The sequence below is a fragment of the Lithobates pipiens genome, unplaced genomic scaffold, assembly GCF_037356315.1.
Source record: "Lithobates pipiens isolate NorthernLeopardFrog02 unplaced genomic scaffold, aLitPip1_a1.2 Scaffold_28, whole genome shotgun sequence".
Lineage (NCBI taxonomy): Eukaryota > Metazoa > Chordata > Amphibia > Anura > Ranidae > Lithobates > Lithobates pipiens.
The window spans coordinates 38,277,281-38,300,483 of NW_027507789.1; the positions used below are offsets into that span (position 1 = coordinate 38,277,281).

The 23,203-nt window shown below is 43.7% G+C and overlaps 1 protein-coding gene across 13 annotated transcripts in view; it reads right to left on the reverse strand.

The window, feature by feature from the left end:
- The window catches only part of PTPRT (protein tyrosine phosphatase receptor type T), a 654,130-nt gene extending 635,224 nt beyond the window's left edge, over positions 1–18,906 (reverse strand). For 3 of the 13 annotated variants that reach the window (XM_077459107.1, XM_077459098.1, XM_077459097.1), the window contains exon 1: positions 18,532–18,896. In XM_077459107.1, the coding sequence (XP_077315233.1) occupies positions 18,532–18,607 (76 nt within the window). In that variant the 5' untranslated portion in view covers positions 18,608–18,896. Of the gene's footprint in view, positions 1–18,531 lie in introns of all 13 variants that reach the window. The other 10 variants (XM_077459104.1, XM_077459102.1, XM_077459100.1 and 7 more) reach the window with 6 other exon arrangements.
- Positions 18,907–23,203: the final 4,297 nt, after the last annotated feature.

The window sequence follows — 23,203 nt, forward strand, 5'->3', positions numbered from 1 at the left end:
AGATGGAGAAATGGAGAGATGGAGAAATGGAGAGATGGAGAGATGGATATAGATAGCGATAGATAGATAGATAGATAGATAGATAGATAGATAGATAGATAGATAGATAGATAGATAGATAGATAGATAGGTATAGATAGTTAAATAGATAGATAGATAGATAGTTAAATAGATAGATAGATAGATAGATAGATAGATAGATAGATAGATAGTTAAATAGAGAGATAGATAGATATAGAGATAGAGATAGAGATAGAGATAGAGATAGATAGAGTAGACAGATAGGTATAGATAGATAGATAGATAGATAGATAGATAGATAGATAGATATATAGATAGATAGATAGATAGATAGATAGATAGATAGATAGATAGATAGATAGATAGTTAAATAGATATATACAGTAGACAGATAGATAGATAGATAGATAGATAGATAGATAGATAGATAGATAGATAGATAGATAGATAGATACAGTAAACAGATAGAGATAGATAGATAGATAGATAGTTAAATAGATATATACAGTAGACAGATAGATAGATAGATAGATAGATAGATAGATAGATAGATAGATAGATAGATAGATAGATAAAGAGATGGAGAGATAGAGAAATGGAGAGATGGAGAGATGGATATAGATAGCGATAGATAGATAGATAGATAGATAGATAGATAGATAGATAGATAGATAGATAGATAGATAGATAGATAGATAGATAGATAGATAGATAGATAGGTATAGATAGTTAAATAGATAGATAGATAGATAGTTAAATAGATAGATAGATAGATAGATAGATAGATAGATAGATAGATAGTTAAATAGAGAGATAGATAGATAGAGATAGAGATAGAGATAGATATAGAGATAGAGATAGAGATAGAGATAGATAGAGTAGACAGATAGGTATAGATAGATAGATAGATAGATAGATAGATAGATAGATAGATAGATAGATAGATAGATATATAGATAGATAGATAGATAGATAGATAGATAGATAGATAGATAGATAGATAGATAGATACAGTAAACAGATAGAGATAGATAGATAGATAGATAGTTAAATAGATATATACAGTAGATAGATAGATAGATAGATAGATAGATAGATAGATAGATAGATAGATAGATAGATAGATAGATAGATAAAGAGATGGAGAGATGGAGAAATGGAGAGATGGAGAGATGGATATAGATAGCGATAGATAGATAGATAGATAGATAGATAGATAGATAGATAGATAGATAGATAGATACAGTAGACAGATAGGTATAGATAGATACAGTAGACAGATAGGTATAGATAGATAGATAGATAGATAGGTATAGATAGATAGATAGATAGATAGTTACAGTAGACAGATAGGTATATACAGTAGACAGATAGAGATAGACAGATAGATATAGAGATAGACAGATAGAGATAGAGATAGAGATAGATAGATAGAGATAGAGATAGAGATAGAGATAGATAGATAGATAGATAGATAGATAGATAGATAGATAGATAGATAGATAGGTATAGATAGATAGATAGATAGAGTAGACAGATAGGTATAGATAGATAGATAGATAGATAGATAGATAGATAGATAGATAGATAGATAGATAGATAGATAGATAGATAGTTAAATAGATATATACAGTAGACAGATAGATAGATAGATAGATAGATAGATAGATAGATAGATAGATAGATAGATAGGTATAGATAGATAGATAGATAGATAGTTACAGTAGACAGATAGGTATATACAGTAGACAGATAGAGATAGACAGATAGATATAGAGATAGACAGATAGAGATAGAGATAGAGATAGATAGATAGAGATAGAGATAGAGATAGAGATAGATAGATAGATAGATAGATAGATAGATAGATAGATAGATAGATAGATAGGTATAGATAGATAGATAGATAGATAGAGTAGACAGATAGGTATAGATAGATAGATAGATAGATAGATAGATAGATAGATAGATAGATAGATAGTTAAATAGATATATACAGTAGACAGATAGATAGATAGATAGATAGATAGATAGATAGATAGATAGATAGATAGATAGATAGATAGATAGATAGATACAGTAAACAGATAGAGATAGATAGATAGATAGATAGATAGATAGATAGATAGATAGATAGATAGATAGATAGATAATTTTCCCTTTTGCTTCCTATCAGCCATATTATTATCTTATATTATTATACAGGTTTTATATAGCGCCAACAGTTTACACAGCGCCTTACAACATGAGCCATATGGACATTCCCTATCACACACATTCAGTGGAGACAATCCATGGTTAGGAGGATTTAGGTTCCATACGCAGAGCGCGGATGTCTGGGATAAGTGAATCTCCTCCAGCGGGTGCATTGTGTAGGGATTCTTGAGATTCTTGGAGCTTAGTGCCATGTACACACACACGTGTGGCACACTCCTCTGGATTGCAGGGTATGCAGCCAGCACAAGTGTGTCTCACACTCCCAGCCCCAAAAATAGTGGTGCGAGACGCACAAGCACACTCCGCATATCAACACACAGAGCCCAGCTGTGATCACAATACAGCTCAGAGCCTCAGCTAAGTGTTAACGAGCTTTGAAGCTAAATTGGTCAGCAATCCCAGGCACGGAGGGGGTCATCCTCAAAGCACTACGTTAATCTACTAGAGGTTATTGTCTAGTCCTTGGGTGACCAATGTCTCTTGTGGCTCTACTTCACTCCCTCAAATATGCAACACTTGTATTTATTTTTATTTTTTAACCCCCATCTCCTCTTAATTGGCCATGTATGGAGATATGGATATCATCCAGGCTTCCTGCATTGATTATATGGAGCATGAACAGTCTCTTTAGATGTAGTGGAAAAATCAATGGCGGACAAATTTAAACAAGACCATGACATGTCCCTAACAAAACAATTAGTAATAACTTTAAATAAATAAGTATATAGAGGGCGCTACTTCATATGATATTCACAATATTAGGTGAGCGCCTGGAAATCCAGTGCCAACTGTGAAATTACTCTACAGAAGATATTATATAAAGTGAGATTAGTGTTATAACGCACTGCTAGAAAAAAAAAATAAGGATAAAAATGAATACATAAACACATTAGATCAACTGTCATATTAGTGTTTCAACACATTATAGAAACACTAATATCACAGTTGATCTAATGTGTTTATGTATTCATTTTTATCTTTATTTATTTTATATATCATTTTTCTTGCAGTGCGTTATAACACTAATCTCACTTTATATAATATCTTCTGTAGAGTAATTTCACAGTTGGCACTGGATTTCCAGGCGCTCACCTAATATTGTGAATATCATATGAAGTAGCGCCCTCTATATACCTATTTATGCTATTGTTCACATTTGTGCAATCAGGAGAGCAGCTTTAGAGTAAATTTATATTTTTTTCTTTAGACAACCACTGTACACAATTTTAGTTTATAATAGAGTGTGTTTTCTTGAGTGTATTATACAAATTGTGTTTTTTTATTTTGGCGCGGAATATAATTTTTATAATAACTTTAAATAAGCAACCAAGAAGTTATACATTGGAGATATTTCATTCGTTTTATAATTACAAGATTTGTAAAATGACCACACACGTTAAAATCTGATTTGTTTTCTGTAAACTCTTCTTTTAAAATTAGCAACAACTACTGTATGTCCAAACTAAATGGTCTACCAACAGTTGACAGCCAACACGTTTCAGGGAAGGTCCACAAATCCTCCTTCCTCAGGGCTTTATATATATATATATATATATATATATATATATATATATATATATATATATAGTGATAGATGGTTAATCCTGGGTTTTAAATCCACATAAGTTGTAGTTAGAAATTAACTTAAGTAAATTGCCTGGGTGGTATTGCAGAATTCGGCATTGCTGTACATACAATTAAGAAAGTATTTGTACAAGAAGGATTTATTAAAGTGGTTGTAAACCCTCACATACACCCAGTAAAGTGTCTGGCCTCAGCTGATACACAGAGATGAAACAAAGAAGTACAGAAGTTGTACCTGTTTATCTAAAGGTGTGTTTTCCCTACATCCATTCAAAGTCCAGAATTTACACAGGATTTCTCAGCTCTGAAAAGCAGGGGGCGGAGAGTTGAGGTTACATTAGTGAGGAGAGCTCTGAGAGCTGATTGGAGGAAAGAGAACCCCCCCCCCCCTTCACACAGCACACAGGAACAAAGCTGAGACTGTCAATCAGCTGGAGGTCCCTCCCCTGTCACCATTTTTCTGTTGGTGTCAGGAAAACTTATCAGAAGTGACCCATGCTGATAGCAGGGGAATACAGCAGCAGACATTTAGTGCTCTGGAGTGAGACAAGCACACACTATAGAAGCACATGTTTTGATCATAGTTAATGTGTGAGGTTTACACCCACTTTAACGTGCATCTAGTTTTGATGCCAAATATTCCTTTGCTGTCCTCTATATGGGGTCCATAAAACCCTAAAAGCAATGCTTCTGTATTTCAGTTATATGGGAGTTATATGGGAGCAAACCCTAATGTGTTTCAAGGTTTACCAAGTAATGGGGGATCTTACAAAGGTCTGATTATTTTCCAACAAGCTACCACCTGCTTTCATTTAGTTAATTTGCCTGTGGCTTTGATGCCAAATATTCCTTAGCTGCCCTGTATACTGGGCCCAACAAACCCTACAAGAAAGGTTTTCTCTACATTTGAGTTATATGAGAGAATAATCCAAAATGTTTGAAGGTTGATCAGTCATAGGGGATCTTCTAAGGGTCTGATTATTTTAGAACAAGCTATCACCCCCTTTGATTTCGAACATAATTCATTTTGTACCCCTAAATGCTGGCATTATACCAATCTTGTCATGTCCGTCATGTTATTTAATGCAAGTGTTTGAAGGCTGATAAAGTCATAGGGGAATCTTATAAGGGTCTGATTATCTTATAAGGGTCTGATTATTCCCTAACAAGCTACCACCCCCTTTGTTTTCGACCAGAATACATTTTGTACCCCTAAATCCTGGCATTATGCCAATCCCGTCCTGAGTGTCAATGTTATGTCACACAAGAGTTTAAAGGTTGATCAAGTAATGGGGTCTGAGTATTTTCCAAAAAGCTACCACCTGCTTTCATTTAGTTAATTTGCCTGTGGCTGTGATGCCAAATATTCCTTAGCTGCCCTGTATACGGGCCCCAAAAAAACCCTACAAGCAATAATTTCTCTGTATTTGAGTTATATGAGAGAATAACCCAAAGTGTTTGAAGGTTGATCAGTCATAGGGGATCTTATAAAGGTCTAAGTATTGTCTAATAAGCTACCACCCTCTTTGAATTCTACTGGAATTAATTTTGTACCCCTAAATCCCGGCATTATGCCAATGTTGTTCTGGCTGTCATATCATGACATACAAGTGTTTGAAGGTTGATCAAGTCATGGGAGATCTTGTGAGGGTCTGATTATTATTGTCTAACAAGCTACCACCCCCTTTGATTTATACCAGAATTCGTTTTGTACCACTAAATCCTAGTATTATTACAATATTGCCCTGTTTGTCATGTCATACATGCCATTGCCTACACTCTACTGACTCTCCACACCATGAGGGCACAAGGATATCTCCAGTCTGGAACTTATTGCAACTTCCACAACAGTTATACATATACCTTGCTATAATTCAAGGCTGGAATGCTTACAGCAGAAGCTCTTAGACAAAGTATATATATATATATATATATATATATATATATATATATATATATATATATATATATATATATATACACAAATGCACATCATTTCCATCCTTAACAGCAGTAAGGGTAAAATGTAAAATGACAAATATAGTTTAAGTACAAGCAGACTATAGATTCTATAGGTTCGTTCATTGAAAACATTTTATATCAATCATACATCATGAAATTATCCAACGGCATTGTCTCTACAAAACATTCTTTTACATATAGAGTTAAAAGAATTTTTAGCCTTTTTTATGTACAGTCGCAAAATCAGTTAGTAGTAAACCCAAGCAGAACATATTAATATACAGTGACTGCTGGGCATTCCATAATATCCCAACAGGGCTGATGATTAGTGATGGACGAACTTCCGACGGGACGTTTCGCGAACGCGAAACGCGAACGGACACAAACGTTCGCGAAAACGACCGTTCGCCGCGGGCTCCATTGACTTCAATGGGAGGCGAATTTCGCAAACCTTTAGGTCGAATTTGCGGCCACGGGGTAATTATTAGGGGGTAGCACGTAGTCCCACCACCTGGACAATAGCATAATACATGTATGAGGTGAATTTGGGATCGATAACTACAAGCATTTTTTTTTTATTTGGGAAATTGTTCTGACAATTCAGGACTATGGAGCTAATGAAGGCAATGGAGGAGAGGGAAGGTCAGGGACCAGGGTAGGCAAACAAGAGGGTGCAGGAGATACAGAGCACTGACAGCAGCACCGTAATACAGAGCACTGACATCAGCACCGTGACATACAGCGCTGACAGCAGCTCCGTGACATACAGCGCTGACAGCAGCTCCGTGACATACAGCGCTGACAGCAGCTCCGTGACATACAGCGCTGACAGCAGCTCCGTGACATACAGCGCTGACAGCAGCACCGTGACATACAGCGCTGACAGCAGCTCCGTGACATACAGCGCTGACAGCAGCTCCGTGACATACAGCGCTGACAGCAGCTCCGTGACATACAGCACTGACAGCAGCTCCGTGACATACAGCGCTGACAGCAGCTCCGTGACATACAGCGCTGACAGCAGCACCGTGACATACAGCGCTGACAGCAGCTCCGTGACATACAGCGCTGACAGCAGCTCCGTGACATACAGCGCTGACAGCAGCTCCGTGACATACAGCGCTGACAGCAGCTCCGTGACATACAGCGCTGACAGCAGCTCCGTGACATACAGCGCTGACAGCAGCACCGTGACATACAGCGCTGACAGCAGCTCCGTGACATACAGCGCTGACAGCAGCTCCGTGACATACAGCGCTGACAGCAGCTCCGTGACATACAGCACTGACAGCAGCTCCGTGACATACAGCGCTGACAGCAGCTCCGTGACATACAGCGCTGACAGCAGCACCGTGACATACAGCGCTGACAGCAGCTCCGTGACATACAGCGCTGACAGCAGCTCCGTGACATACAGCGCTGACAGCAGCTCCGTGACATACAGCGCTGACAGCAGCTCCGTGACATACAGCGCTGACAGCAGCTCCGTGACATACAGCGCTGACAGCAGCTCCGTGACATACAGCGCTGACAGCAGCTCCGTGACATACAGCGCTGACAGCAGCTCCGTGACATACAGCGCTGACAGCAGCTCCGTGACATACAGCGCTGACAGCAGCTCCGTGACATACAGCGCTGACAGCAGCTCCGTGACATACAGCGCTGACAGCAGCTCCGTGACATACAGCGCTGACAGCAGCACCGTAAGCAGCCCCAGGAGGAAGTCAGCACAGCACAGGGATGGTGTGATCCCCTCATAATAAGAACCCCCAGGAGGAAGTCAGCACAGCACAGGGATGGTGGGAGCCCCTCATAATAAGAACACCCAGGAGGAAGTCAGCACAGCACAGGGATGGTGGGAACCCCTCATAATAAGCAGCCCCAGTAGAAATATGACACCGCTCAACCTCTTCAAAGAGGAGGGTAGGGGCATATAGTACGGTGTGCTTTTTTGGGTCAGGGAAGTGAGCCAAATGAATTAAGAAGGTCTGTGTGCTTGATTCCAAAAATTGTTTATAGACATATACATGGTCTACTGATCACATGTGTTGAATTCCTCCGAGATCCATGCCTCATTCATTTTTAGAAATGTGAGGTAGTTAACACTGTGGTGAGCTAGGCGAGTACGCTTATCGGTCACAATCCCCCCTGCTGCGCTGAACGTCCTTTCGGACAGGACACTGGATGAGGGGCAAGCCAACAGTTCGATTGCAAATTGGGCAAGCTCTGGCCAGAGGTCAAGCCTGCCCACCCAGTAGTCTAGGGGTTCATCACTCCTCAGAGCGTCCACATCGGCCGTTAACCCAATGTAGTCGGACACCTGACGGTCTAGGCGTTCCCTGATGCTGGATCCGGATGACACCTGTCGATGGGTCGGCTGAAAGAATGACCTCATATCCGAAGTCACCAACACATCTTCAAACCGGCCTCTTCTTGCAGGCGCTGTTGGATTGGTACCCGCAAATCCTTCTCTGGGAGTGGGAATTGCTCCTCTGCCAGCGCACGCAAAAGCAGAATGCAGCATTTCTCGAAGCAAGGCCTGGAAGTGCTGCATTCTGACAGCCCTCTGCGACGGCGGTAACATTTCCGCCATTTTGTGTTTGTACCGGGGGTCTAAGTACGTTGCCACCCAGTACTGGTCCTTGACCCTCATGCTTTTTATACGGGGGTCCCTATTAAAACACTGGAGCATGAAGGCCCCCATTTGCACTAAAGTGGAAGCGGTGTGGTGGCCTGGCTCCTGCTCATCATCCAGGATAATGTCGTCCTCTTCATTCTCCTCTCCCCATCCTCGCACAACAGGGATCCCAGAAAGGTTTAAAGCATGCTCTTCTTGCTCCTGCTCATCCGCCCCGGCACCATCCTCCTCTGACTCCTCATCAGACTCCTGTTGTTGACTTGTCTCAGATAGAGTAGCCCCCCCTGGGAATTCATCCAGCATTGCGACTTCCTCATCTTCCCGCTCCTGCTCCTCCACAGCCTGATCAATGACACGACGCAATGCACGCTCCAGAAAGAAGGCATAAGGTACCATGTCACTGATGGCGCCATGGCTGCGACTGACCAGTTTGGTGATCTCCTCAAATGGCCGCAGAAGTCTGCATGTGTCGCGCATGAGCAGCCACTGGCGCGGTGAAAAAAAACCCAGCTCCCCAGAACCGTTTCTTTCGCAGAGTTCATACAGGTAGACGTTAACTGCACGTTTCTGCTGGAGCAGCCTATCAAGCATATAGAAGGTTGAGTTCCATCGCGTCGGGCAATCGCAAATAAGACGTCTGACCGGCAGATGGTGTCGCCGCTGAATGTCAGCAAGGCGAGCCATGGCCGTGTAAGATCTTCTGAAATGGGCCGAGATTTTCCTTGCCTGCCGCAAGATGTCCTGGACCCCAGGGTATTTGACAAGGAATCGCTGCACGACCAAGTTTAAGACGTGTGCCATGCACGGCACGTGCGTGATTTTGCCCTGTTTCAATGCGCTAAGCAGATTGGCACCGTTGTCACACACCACTTTACCAACTGTCAAATTGAGCGGTGTTAGCCACTCATCTGCCTGTGAACGCAAAGCTGAAAGGAGTGCCGGGCCAGTGTGGCTCTTTGCTTCCAGGCACAACAGACGCAGCACGGCATGGCAACGTCTCACCTGGCATGTGGAATAGGTTCTGGGGAGCTTGGGCGGTGCAGTGGAAGAGACGCTAGCAGCGGAAAAGGAGGAGGCAGCTGAGGAGGAGAGGGAGGAGGATGGAGTAGGAGGAGGAGAAGAAGAGTCAGGCCTGCATGCAATCCGTGGCGGTAAAACCAAATCTACACGGGTGCCACGGGTTACATGCTTGACGGCCGTCAGAAGGTTCACCCAGTGGGCAGTAAAACTGATATACCTTCCCTGCCCGTGTTTGCTAGACCACGTGTCTGTGGTCAGATGTATCTTGGCACCGACACTGTGTGCCAGAGATACATTCACTTGCCGCTGAACATGGCCATATAGCTCTGGGATGCCCTTCTCTGAGAAATACTTCCTTCCTGGGACCTTCCATTGTGGTGTTCCAATGGCCACAAATTTGCGAAAGGCCTCCGAGTCCACCAGTTTATATGGCAGTAGTTGGCGGGCTATGAGTTCTGACAAGCCAGCCGCCAACCGTTGGGCAAGAGGGTTATCCGGCGTCATCATTTTTTTACGCTCAAACATTAGGCCCACGGAAGCCTGCCTTTTTGCAGAAAAATGTGAGCTTGGCGTGATGGAAGGTGGAGTGGAGGACAATTGTGAGGAGAGAGGAGAAGGAGAAGTAGAAGACGAGGCTGGACGGTGAGAGCCTGCAGTGTGGCTTTGTGTGTTCCGTTGCTCCCACTGGGCTCGGTGATGGCTGCTCATGTGCCTTCTTAAGGCGGTCGTCCCTAGGTGAGTATTGGGCTTACCGCGACTAACGCGTTGACTGCAAAGATTGCAGATGGCAACGCTATTGTCAGCAGCGGACACGTTAAAAAAAGCCCACACTGCGGAGCCATGTGCCGGTGTCCTGGGAGCGCCAGATGTGACCGTACATGGTCGATGACTCGCTCCTGATACATTTGCAGTCTGCTTTGTCCCTGCTGTGCAATGTAAGTCATTGCTGCTTCTCCTCCCTATCTGCTGGTCCATATCTCCCTCTGAACTCCCCTCCTCTTCCTCTCTTGTGGGCACCCACGTGACATCACTAGACACGTCATCATCAACGTCACCTTCCCCACCGCTATAAGTAGAGTAGGCAGCAACACCGGGGACCAACCTCCTCCTTGGGCTGATCTGGGTACTGGCGTCAGACTGCTGAGTAGCGCTTGTTGCTACCTCCTCTTCCTGATCCAATACCAAGAGTGGCTGCGCATCAGAAATGTCCTCTTGATATGGATCGGAAAATAATTCCAGTGACTCAAGCGGAAGGTATGTGGTGGTGGTGGTGGTGGTCGTGTTGTTGGTGGTAGTGTCTTTGGGGGTGCACATAGCAGAGAGTGAAGAAGAGGGTGCAGATCGAGAGGATGAGGAGGGTGCAGAAGAGTAAGGCTGAGCGAGCCACTCAACCAAGTCTGGTGCATCCTTTAAAGTAATTGAACGCACCTTCTGCAACTTCCCACTTTGGCTCAAGCCTGTTGCTCCTGCCCTACCCCTACCACCCCTGCGGAAGGGCCTGCCTCTTCCTCTGCATGTCATTTTTTAAATGACCCTGTGACAAAACTCTTAGTCCCTATACCGCTGAAGGACTGCTGCAGTATAGGTGAGCGGTCAGCAGTGGTGCACGTCAACCCTATCTATTGTGGACCGATAGCGGTCCTTACAGAACAGCAGACTGTACCGCACTCAAGCCTATGTACCGTAGCACCCTATACCAAGTTACCAGTCCTTATAAGAACTTTTGTGGACCAAGCAGGTTGTGTATTAGTGTTTAGCAGACTGTACGTCAGTCCCTATACCGCTGAAGGACTGCTGCAGTATAGGGCAGCGGTCAGCAGTGGTGCACGTCAACCCTATCTATTGTGGACCGATAGCGGTCCTTACAGAACAGCAGACTGTACCGCACTCAAGCCTATGTACCGTAGCACCCTATACCAAGTTACCAGTCCTTATAAGAACTTTTGTGGACCAAGCAGGTTGTGTATTAGTGTTTAGCAGACTGTACGTCAGTCCCTATACCGCTGAAGGACTGCTGCAGTATAGGGCAGCGGTCAGCAGTGGTGCACGTCAACCCTATCTATTGTGGACCGATAGCGGTCCTTACAGAACAGCAGACTGTACCGCACTCAAGCCTATGTACCGTAGCACCCTATACCAAGTTACCAGTCCTTATAAGAACTTTTGTGGAACAAGCAGGTTGTGTGTTAGTGATTAGCAGACTGTACGTCAGTCCCTATACCAATGAAGGACTGCTGCAGTATAGGGCAGCGGTCAGCAGTAGTGCACGGCAACCCTATGTATTGTGGACCGATAGCGGTCCTTACAGAACAGCAGACTGTACCGCACTCAAGCCTATGTACCGTAGCACCCTATACCAAGTTACCAGTCCTTATAAGAACTTTTGTGGACCAAGCAGGTTGTGTATTAGTGTTTAGCAGACTGTACGTCAGTCCCTATACCGCTGAAGGACTGCTGCAGTATAGGGCAGCGGTCAGCAGTGGTGCACGTCAACCCTATCTATTGTGGACCGATAGCGGTCCTTACAGAACAGCAGACTGTACCGCACTCAAGCCTATGTACCGTAGCACCCTATACCAAGTTACCAGTCCTTATAAGAACTTTTGTGGACCAAGCAGGTTGTGTATTAGTGTTTAGCAGACTGTACGTCAGTCCCTATACCGCTGAAGGACTGCTGCAGTATAGGGCAGCGGTCAGCAGTGGTGCACGTCAACCCTATCTATTGTGGACCGATAGCGGTCCTTACAGAACAGCAGACTGTACCGCACTCAAGCCTATGTACCGTAGCACCCTATACCAAGTTACCAGTCCTTATAAGAACTTTTGTGGAACAAGCAGGTTGTGTGTTAGTGATTAGCAGACTGTACGTCAGTCCCTATACCAATGAAGGACTGCTGCAGTATAGGGCAGCGGTCAGCAGTAGTGCACGGCAACCCTATGTATTGTGGACCGATAGCGGTCCTTACAGAACAGCAGACTGTACCGCACTCAAGCCTATGTACCGTAGCACCCTATACCAAGTTACCAGTCCTTATAAGAACTTTTGTGGACCAAGCAGGTTGTGTATTAGTGTTTAGCAGACTGTACGTCAGTCCCTATACCGCTGAAGGACTGCTGCAGTATAGGGCAGCGGTCAGCAGTGGTGCACGTCAACCCTATCTATTGTGGACCGATAGCGGTCCTTACAGAACAGCAGACTGTACCGCACTCAAGCCTATGTACCGTAGCACCCTATACCAAGTTACCAGTCCTTATAAGAACTTTTGTGGACCAAGCAGGTTGTGTATTAGTGTTTAGCAGACTGTACGTCAGTCCCTATACCGCTGAAGGACTGCTGCAGTATAGGGCAGCGGTCAGCAGTGGTGCACGTCAACCCTATCTATTGTGGACCGATAGCGGTCCTTACAGAACAGCAGACTGTACCGCACTCAAGCCTATGTACCGTAGCACCCTATACCAAGTTACCAGTCCTTATAAGAACTTTTGTGGAACAAGCAGGTTGTGTGTTAGTGATTAGCAGACTGTACGTCAGTCCCTATACCAATGAAGGACTGCTGCAGTATAGGGCAGCGGTCAGCAGTAGTGCACGGCAACCCTATGTATTGTGGACCGATAGCGGTCCTTACAGAACAGCAGACTGTACCGCACTCAAGCCTATGTACCGTAGCACCCTATACCAAGTTACCAGTCCTTATAAGAACTTTTGTGGACCAAGCAGGTTGTGTATTAGTGTTTAGCAGACTGTACGTCAGTCCCTATACCGCTGAAGGACTGCTGCAGTATAGGGCAGCGGTCAGCAGTGGTGCACGTCAACCCTATGTATTGTGGACCGATAGCGGTCCTTACAGAACAGCAGACTGTAACGCACTCAGGCCTATGTACCGTAGCACCCTATACCAAGTTACCAGTCCTTATAAGAACTTTTGTGGACCAAGCAGGTTGTGTGTTAGTGATTAGCAGACTGTACGTCAGTCCCTATACCAATGAAGGACTGCTGCAGTATAGGGCAGCGGTCAGCAGTGGTGCACGTCAACCCTATGTATTGTGGACCGATAGCGGTCCTTACAGAACAGCAGACTGTAACGCACTCAGGCCTATGTACCGTAGCACCCTATACCAAGTTACCAGTCCTTATAAGAACTTTTGTGGACCAAGCAGGTTGTGTATTAGTGTTTAGCAGACTGTACGTCAGTCCCTATACCGCTGAAGGACTGCTGCAGTATAGGGCAGCGGTCAGCAGTGGTGCACGTCAACCCTATGTATTGTGGACCGATAGCGGTCCTTACAGAACAGCAGACTGTAACGCACTCAGGCCTATGTACCGTAGCACCCTATACCAAGTTACCAGTCCTTATAAGAACTTTTGTGGACCAAGCAGGTTGTGTGTTAGTGATTAGCAGACTGTACGTCAGTCCCTATACCAATGAAGGACTGCTGCAGTATAGGGCAGCGGTCAGCAGTAGTGCACGGCAACCCTATGTATTGTGGACCGATAGCGGTCCTTACAGAACAGCAGACTGTACTGCACTCAGGCCTATGTACCGTAGCACCCTATACCAAGTTACCAGTCCTTATAAAAACTTTTGTGGACCAAGCAGGTTGTGTGTTAGTGTTTAGCAGACTGTGCGTCAGTCCCTATACCGCTGAAGGACTGCTGCAGTATAGGGCAGCGGTCAGCAGTAGTGCACGGCAACCCTATGTATTGTGGACCGATAGCGGTCCTTACAGAACAGCAGACTGTAACGCACTCAGGCCTATGTACCGTAGCACCCTATACCAAGTTACCAGTCCTTATAAGAACTTTTGTGGACCAAGCAGGTTGTGTGTTAGTGATTAGCAGACTGTACGTCAGTCCCTATACCAATGAAGGACTGCTGCAGTATAGGGCAGCGGTCAGCAGTAGTGCACGGCAACCCTATGTATTGTGGACCGATAGCGGTCCTTACAGAACAGCAGACTGTACCGCACCCAAGCCTATGTACCGTAGCACCCTAGACAGACCAAGTTACCAGTCCTGATAAAGAGCTTTGTGGAACAAGTGAGTTGTGAATGATTAGCAGACTGCAGCAGAAGGGCAGCAGTCAAGTATAATATTCTTTCTATATTTGGAAGAAAGAATATTATACGTGTACAAGCCTATTACCGTACCACTGATACCAGTCCTGAAAAGAACCTTTGTGGAACTAATAGTAACAGCAAGTCTTTAAAATTATCCTCACTGCCTGACACACTGCTTCCTGCCTGTCCCTATACAAATTGGCAAAAAAGAGTAGGCTGGAACGATTAGCTGGAACAGCTCTTTTGTGGACCTGATAGTAACAGCTAATGATGATGATGATGATGATGATGAAGAAAGACTAATCTGGCTGAGCTGTCCCTAAAATAGCAGCATACAGCGCTCTGTCCCTTTATCTAAACTGACAAAAGAAACTCAGGCTGCTGACCTAACACCTATACCAGTCCTGAAAAGAACTTTTGTGTACCAAATAGCTAGCGTTTTCTCTGTCCCTACTCCACACAGGATCCTTTCCCTACAGTGACAGAAGAAAGAATGTAAAATGGCCACCGGATCGGGTGTATTTATAGGTTAGGGGGAATGTCCAAGTGTCCATGAGCTGTCATGTCTCAATTGGTTGTCCTGTAACACATGATAAACGTGTCACGAAAGGTTAAAGTTCTTGTATACATTAAACACGTAAGTCCGCCGGGGCGAACGACGGAAAAAGGCGTTCGAACCCGCGGACGGCGAAAGTCGGAAATTCGCCGCGAAACGACCGCCGGGCGAACCGTTCGGCCATCACTACTGATGATATCACTGGGCATTCTATATTCATCACTGTGTGACCTAGTCATTGGACATTATATAGAAACCCAACGTTGTCCAGGAATACTTTGTTAATACAGTATATATTACTGAACATTTTATATAAACTCAGCAGCTCTGATCCTTCTGATCCTGTCCTGACAGTCCACGGTCGTGGCTTTGCTGGACAGTATACAGAAGCCAGCTAACCTACACTGATGCTCTCCTGCTATTCTACGGTATAGACAGTACATCACTGGATATTACACAGAAAATAGTCCTCTCCAATGCTACCTTGGTAATCAGTAGGGTTCTGAATACTACATAGAGATTCAGCAGGGTCTCATCCATGACTTATATACTTGGCATTATACAGAAACCCAGCTCTGATTAGTCTTGTCCTGGTAATCTGCAATACTACTTTACATTTACACATAACCAAAAACTGTTTGATTCTGCCTCAAAAATAGAGGGCAGCTTTGGACATCACATCTGTCCTGGTGACCTGTAATCTAAATACTCCATTACATTTAAAGGAACCCAAAACTCATTCTACCTTGATAACAGAAAGACAGGTGCATTTTTTACATCAAATGCAGCAATGCCCTGTCCTGGCAATCTTAAATCAGAACCAAAACAATTTGATTCTACCGTGACTTCAGAAAGATGAGTCTATCTTTGCACATAAGACCCAGCAATGTACCTGTTGTGCTATAAAAATCCCCAATCTAAATAGTTCTTTGCATTTAAAGGAAGCCAAAGCTGATTCTATCTTGATAACAGGACAGGTGCATGCTTGGACATCACATCCAGTAAGGCACCTGTCCTGTCCCACCATTCTAAAACCAGATCTCAAAACAGTTTGATTCTAACTTGACATCAGAAAGACAGGTCCATCCCTGGACATAAGACCCAGCAATGTACCTCTTGTGTCCTGACAATCCACAATCTAAATATTTCTTTACATTTAAAGGAACTCATCCCATAACAGTTTCATTCTATCTTGACTACAGACATAGGTCCATCTTTGGATATCGCACAAAGCAATTGTACTGGAAATTAGCTGTTAAACAGTCAAATTCTACATTTAAATCAGATAACCAGGTGCGTGTTTGGACATCACAACCCAACAGTGTACCTGTCCTGTCAATCTGCCATCTAAACCTGAAACAATGTACTTCTAACTTCATACTACAAAGACGGGTGTATCTCTGGACATCAACAGACCAACATTGTACCTGTCCTGTCCTTGCAGTCTTCAATTAAATCCAAAAATAGTTTAATTCTACCTTGATAATACAAAGATGGGTATGCTTTTGGACATCATAACCCATAAAATGTACCTGTCCTCAGGTGTGCTTTTGAACATCACATCCCAACATTGTACCTGTTCTGCCCTGGCAATCTAAGATTAAATCCAAAAATTGCATTATTCTACCTTGATAGTACAAAGATGGGTATGCTTTTGGACATCACAACCTAACACTGAACCTGTCCTCAGGTACGTCTCTAGACATTACAACCCAACATTGAACCTGTCCTCAGGTAAGTCTCTAGACATTACAACCCAACATTGAACCTGTTCTCAGGTACGTCTCTAGACATTACAACCCAACACTGAACCTGTCCTCAGGTACGTCTCTAGACATTACAACCCAACATTGAACCTGTCCTCAGGTACGTCTCTAGACATTACAACCCAACACTGAACCTGTCCTCAGGTACGTCTCTAGACATTACAACCCAACATTGAACCTGTCCTCAGGTAAGTCTCTAGACATTACAACCCAACATTGAACCTGTTCTCAGGTACGTCTCTAGACATTACAACCCAACACTGAACCTGTCCTCAGGTACGTCTCTAGACATTACAACCCAACATTGAACCTGTCCTCAGGTACGTCTCTAGACATTACAACCCAACACTGAACCTGTCCTCAGGTACGTCTCTAGACATTACAACCCAACATTGAACCTGTTCTCAGGTACGTCTCTAGACATTACAACCCAACATTGAACCTGTCCTCAGGTACGTCTCTAGACATTACAACCCAACATTGAACCTGTCCTCAGGTACGTCTCTAGACATTACAACCCAACATTGAACCTGTCCTCAGGTACGTCTCTAGACATTACAACCCAACATTGAACCTGTTCTCAGGTACGTCTCTAGACATTACAACCCAACATTGAACCTGTCCTCAGGTACGTCTCTAGACATTACAACCCAACATTGAACCTGTCCTCAGGTACGTCTCTAGACATTACAACCCAACATTGAACCTGTCCTCAGGTACGTCTCTAGACATTACAACCCAACATTGAACCTGTCCTCAGGTACGTCTCTAGACATCACAACTCAACACTGTATCTGTCCTGCTCTGGCAATCTATGATTAAATCCAAAATTTGTTTTATTCTACCTTGATAGTACAAAGATGGGTATGCTGTTGGACATCACAACCTAACACTGAACCTGTCCCCAGGTACGTCTCTAGACATCACAACCCAACTGTACCTGTCCTGCCCTGGCAATCTATGATTAAATCTAAAGATTGTTTTATTCTACCTTGATAGTGCAAAGATGGGTATGCTTTTGGACATTATAAACTAACACTGAACCTGTCCTCAGGTATGTCTTTGGACATCACAACCCAATGCTGTACCTGTCCTCAGGGACGTTTTTTGGACATCACAACCTAACACTGTACCTGTCCTCGGGTGTATTTTTGGACATCACAACCTAACAATATACCTCTCCTTTGCTGGCATTCTGCATTTCAAACCCAAAACAGTTGAATTCTACTTTGAAAACAGGAAGCCAAGTATGTCTTTATACAACCACAACCCAACACCGCACCTGTCCTGTCCTGGCAATCCACAACCTGAACCCAAAACAGTTTAATTCTACCTTAACAACAGAAGGATACATCTTTGGCCATCGCAGCCAGCAATGAACTCGTCCTGTCCTGGCAATCTGCAATCAGGATACTTCTAGACATTTTTGACAGCCCCCAAAACTGATTGTACCATGATAACAAGCAGGCAAGGTGCATTGGTGGACCCAGCACTGTACCTGTCCTGTTAAGTCAGATCAATGGGCAGCAAACACTTTCTTCTACTGTCCTCATCAGTAGTAAAAAAAAAAAAGAAGAAAGTGTGACAGTTGAAACGTTAACCGCTACATCTACAGTTAGTAAGTTAATGCATGCAGCCATTGCTAAGCTGGAGCAGAGACAGGTTCTACTCAGAAGGCATTTGAAGAAGACCGGTAAAGTTTACATTACCTGCAGATACCTCTCCTCTTGCCGTACGTAAGAGCTGGAGGAGTACCAGGATGAGCTGACAGAGAGACCCATGCATTGTCACCTGCGGAGAGTATCCACCAAAGCGAGGGGGGTTAACATCCTATAGACATGCCTGCAAAGGTGAGGGCAACGACAGCTAGGCAAGGGAGACGAGCTGGCATAGGCTGCAGTTTACTTGTTAGCTACACCGCCGCTGTTGCTCAGATGCCGTGCTTGCAACTGAAGTGGCTTTAACTGATCGAGGAAGGATTGAAAGAGAGCGAGAGAGAGAACAGTTTAAAGATTTCCCCGGAGCCCTAATGCCTGCCTTCCTCTCCTCCCTCCCCTCCCTGCCAGCAGCCGCCAGCTGCACTGCAACGCAGCCTGCAAGGGTTAAATCATCAGCCCAAATCTTCAACATTGCATGTTCCAGCCATATAGGGAGGATATTAAATGCAGCAACAGGAGCAGCGCTATGGAATCATGACGTCCAAGAAGTTGCGTTAGTGCTTTGGGCTGGATAAAATAAGGACTTGTTTTTTTTTAGAAGCCTTTATACTGCAACACAATGATATTTTAGGGATGACTGCCCCCTGCAACAAGTGAACAATAGGGGCCGGAAAGTCCTATAACAAGTATTGTGGATTATTTTTGGTCAATATATCTCTTTGAACATTAACAGCTTGTTCACATCTGTGAGCTTTGGCCACGCTAATACGCATCTGCTCAACGCATCACAAGCGCACGGAGAATAGTCCCCTTTAAATGCTATTTAACTTTACATATCTGTGCGCTGCGTTTTTATACACTTTTAAAAAAATCCCGCATCTTTAGGCAAGTTTCACGTCGCTGCACTGGAGTTTTATTTTTTTCCGTGGTTTTTGCGCGTTTTAACCGCAGTCCCATCGATTTTCTATTAGGTTGTGCGGTTTTGCCGCACTTTGTGAAAGCGCGCCAAAGCTCCTGCATGTTGTATCTTTGGTGCGCTTTGAGAAAACGCGGAAAAAAACGTGCGACCTAATACTTCGTACTGCTGCACTGCAGTTTGGTTTAGCTGTCGTTTTTCGTGAGTTTTAGCTGCAGTCCCATAGGTTTTCCTTTTAGGATGTGCATTTTTGACGCCCTTTCTGAAAGCGCACTAAAAGTCCTGCATGTTGTCTCTTTGGTGCGCTTTCAGAAAACGTGTCAGAAACGCATGACCTAATACTTCACACTGCTGCGCTGCAGTTTGGTTTAGCCGCCGTTATCACGAGTGTTAGCTGCAGTATCATAGATTTTCTATAAGGTCGCGCACTTTTGGCGCACTTTCTGAAAGCGCACTAAAAGTCCTGCATGTTGTATCTTTGGTGCACTTTCAAAAAACGCAGCAAAAATGTGCGACCGGATGCTTCATACTGCAGTTTGGTTTAGCCTCCGTTATCGCCAGTTTTAGCTGCAGTATCATAGATTTTCTATTAGGTCACGCATTTTTGGCGCACTTTATGAAAGCGCATTAAAAGTCCTGCATGTTGTATCTTTGGTGCGCTTTCAGAAAACATGGCAGAAACGCATGACCTAATACTTCACACTGCTGCGCTGCGGTTTGGTTTAGCCGCCGTTATCACGAGTATTAGCTGCAGTATCAAAGATTTTCTATTAGGTCACGCATTTTTGCTGCACTTTCTGAAAGCGCATTAAAAGTCCTGCATGTTGTATCTTTGGTGCGCTTTCAGAAAACGCAGCAAAAATGTGCAACCGGACACTTCATACTGCTGAGTTGCAGTTTCGTTTGGTTTAGCTGCCGTTTTCACAAGTTTTAGCTGGAGTCCCATAGATTTTCTAATAGGTTGTGGGTTTTTGGCGCACTTTCTGAAAGCGCACTAAAAGTCCTGCATGTTGTATCTTTGGTACACTTTTAGAAAATGCGCTAAAAAAGCGCAACCTGATACTTCATACTGCAGTTTGGTTTAGCCTCCGTTATCGCAAGTTTTAGCTACAGTATCACAGATTTTCTATTAGGTCACGCATTTTTGGCGCACTTTCTGAAAGCGCATTAAAAGTCCTGCATGTTGTATCTTTAGTGCGCTTTCAGAAAACGTGCCAAAAATGTGTGACTGGATAGTTCACACTGCTGTGCTGTGCTTTGTTTTATCTATGGTTTGCACGGATTTTAGCTGCAGTCTCATAGATTTTCTATTTGGTTGTGCGTTTTTGGCGCACTTTCTGAAAGCATACGAAAACTCCTGCTTGCTGTACCAATAGTGCGCTTTCAGAAAACGCACCAAAAACGTGGCATCTAATAGTCCACGGCTGAAGTCGTGGATAAAATTTGCAAGAACTGCAGCCAATCCTCTGCATAACAGTGTGAAACCGGTCTATTGGGTTCACATCAGTGTGATATGGTTTTCCGCTTTTTCTTTTAATGTGATTTTTAAACGTGGTTTTAAGTGCACAGCCATTAAACTCTATTAGAATGGGCGTTTTATGGACGTGCATCAAAGCGGCCACATCGCAGGACTTTGATGCGCTCTCATAGAGTTTAATAGCAGCGCACTGCCAAAAACGTGTGTAAAACGCACATAAAAACGGTGACGCGGAAAAAAAAAAACGCACTGATGTGTCACACATTGCCATACCTCTCAACTTTTTGAGATGGGAATGAGGGACACCTATCAGCAAAAGTATGCAGGAATAGGACACACCCCTTGACACGCCCCCTTAAAGGAGAATAGTACAAAAAACAAGATTGGTTAAACCCACAAGTGTTTTTTTTTTTAGTACTACTATTCCTTTATATTGGCTTTTGGAATTTACAAATGCAGCAATTTAGAAACGAGATGAAAGGTTTAGTTAATAGTTATTAGTAGCTAATAGACCTCTGATGTGGAAGCTGCCCAATTGCTTTCACCTGACAGCCAACAACAGGCATTAGCTTCAGGGGAAGGCAGGTGAGACATCAGGGGTCAAATAGACCCCTAATGCCTCACTAAAGAAGGTCCATAAAGACATGTATGAGCGAATTTGGGGTGGAGGAATTTGATTGGCCTGCACAGAGTCCTGACAACCCGATAGAACACCTTTGGGAGGAATATGAGCTGTGACTGCGAGCCAGACCTTCTCGTCCAACATCAGTGCCTGACCTCACAAATTCGCTTCTAGAAGAATGGTCAAACATTCCCGTGACACACTCCTAAACCTTGTGGACAGCCTGGGATGTCATAAAAGTTCATGTACGTGTAAAGGCAGGTGTCCCAATACTTTTGACAATACAGTGTATATTGTATGATGTAAAAAAAAAAATTGTAATTGCATATATTTTATTTTCCAGGGTGTCTGCTTTCAGAAAATATAGACGGTTTGTGATTTTCGTGCCTAAAATACATTTTTAAACGTGTACAAAAAGCCTGAAACGGGCTCTGACAGTGAAAGGGTTAAGAACCATAAGGGAGCCAATAAGAGAAATGTACTGTCAGAGTTTACACATCCGCTGAGTGCGAGGAGCAATGACGATGTACCAAGCGCCATATCACTCAACCAAGAATTACCATTCATCCTCATGTGACTGTGGAGATCTGATTTGTTGGGTTACTCTACATTGCACATCATTACTGTTTATTAAAAATTTAGATTAACGCCAATATACATTTTTAAAGCACTGAGAAGGGGATAGTGAAAGTTGATATAAACCTTAAAAGTGGTTGTAAACCCTTACATATACGCAGAGTAACTGGCCTCAGGTGATACACAGAGATGAAACAAATCTACATAAGTTATACCTGTTTATCTGCAATCTTCTCTTCTCTGCATCTGTTCCAAGTCCAGAATTTATAAAGCTTATCTGATCTGTCAACAAAAGGGGGCGGGAGTGCTAAAGTTACACTCTGCAGAGCTCAGTGAGGAGAGCTCTGAGAGCTGATTGGAGGGAAGAGACACACCCCCTTCACATAGCACACAGGAACAGTGCTGAGGCTGTCAATCAGTTGGAGGTCCCTCCCCTGTCACCTTTTTTTCCCTTGGTGTCAGGAAAAGAAGTGATTCGTGCTGAAAGCAGAGGAACGAAGCAGCAAACAGAAATTATATTTAGTGCTCCTAATTGAGACAAGTACACATTATAGAGGGATATGCTTTGTTCATATTTCATGTCTGAGGTTTACAACCACTTTAACTAGATAACATTTATTTTTTAACTACTTGATGCTCACGTAATGTTTTTGTGCAGCAACAAGGAGGGTGGGCTTTAGCGCTTATACACGTTTGCACATATCTGTCAATGGCTGGCAGTGGTTATTGTGCTAAGAGCATGCTCCAAGCATAGCGACCAAGCTGGTCTCTAGTAATGATTGGGAGCCAACGGGACTGACTCCTGACCATAGGACCACTGTGACAGCCAATCACATAATCAGGTAGACCTCCCCACCTCAAGCATAATAGCCCAGTTAAAGGGACATCAGGGCTGGGCAGGAAAACATCTGCTGTGTTCTTTTTTTTTTAAACTGTTTTACCCTTTTACATTTTTTATTTATTTTTTGACATCTCTGTGCTGCTGATCTCCTCCATCCTCTTTCAGCCACTTCCTGTCTACGCATAATGGCTTATCCTGATAGTGCCAACAGAGGACTATACCTGCAGGATACGTATATTAATACAACCATTTATCAATTTTTGTTTATTAAAAATCTTCCAAATATAATAA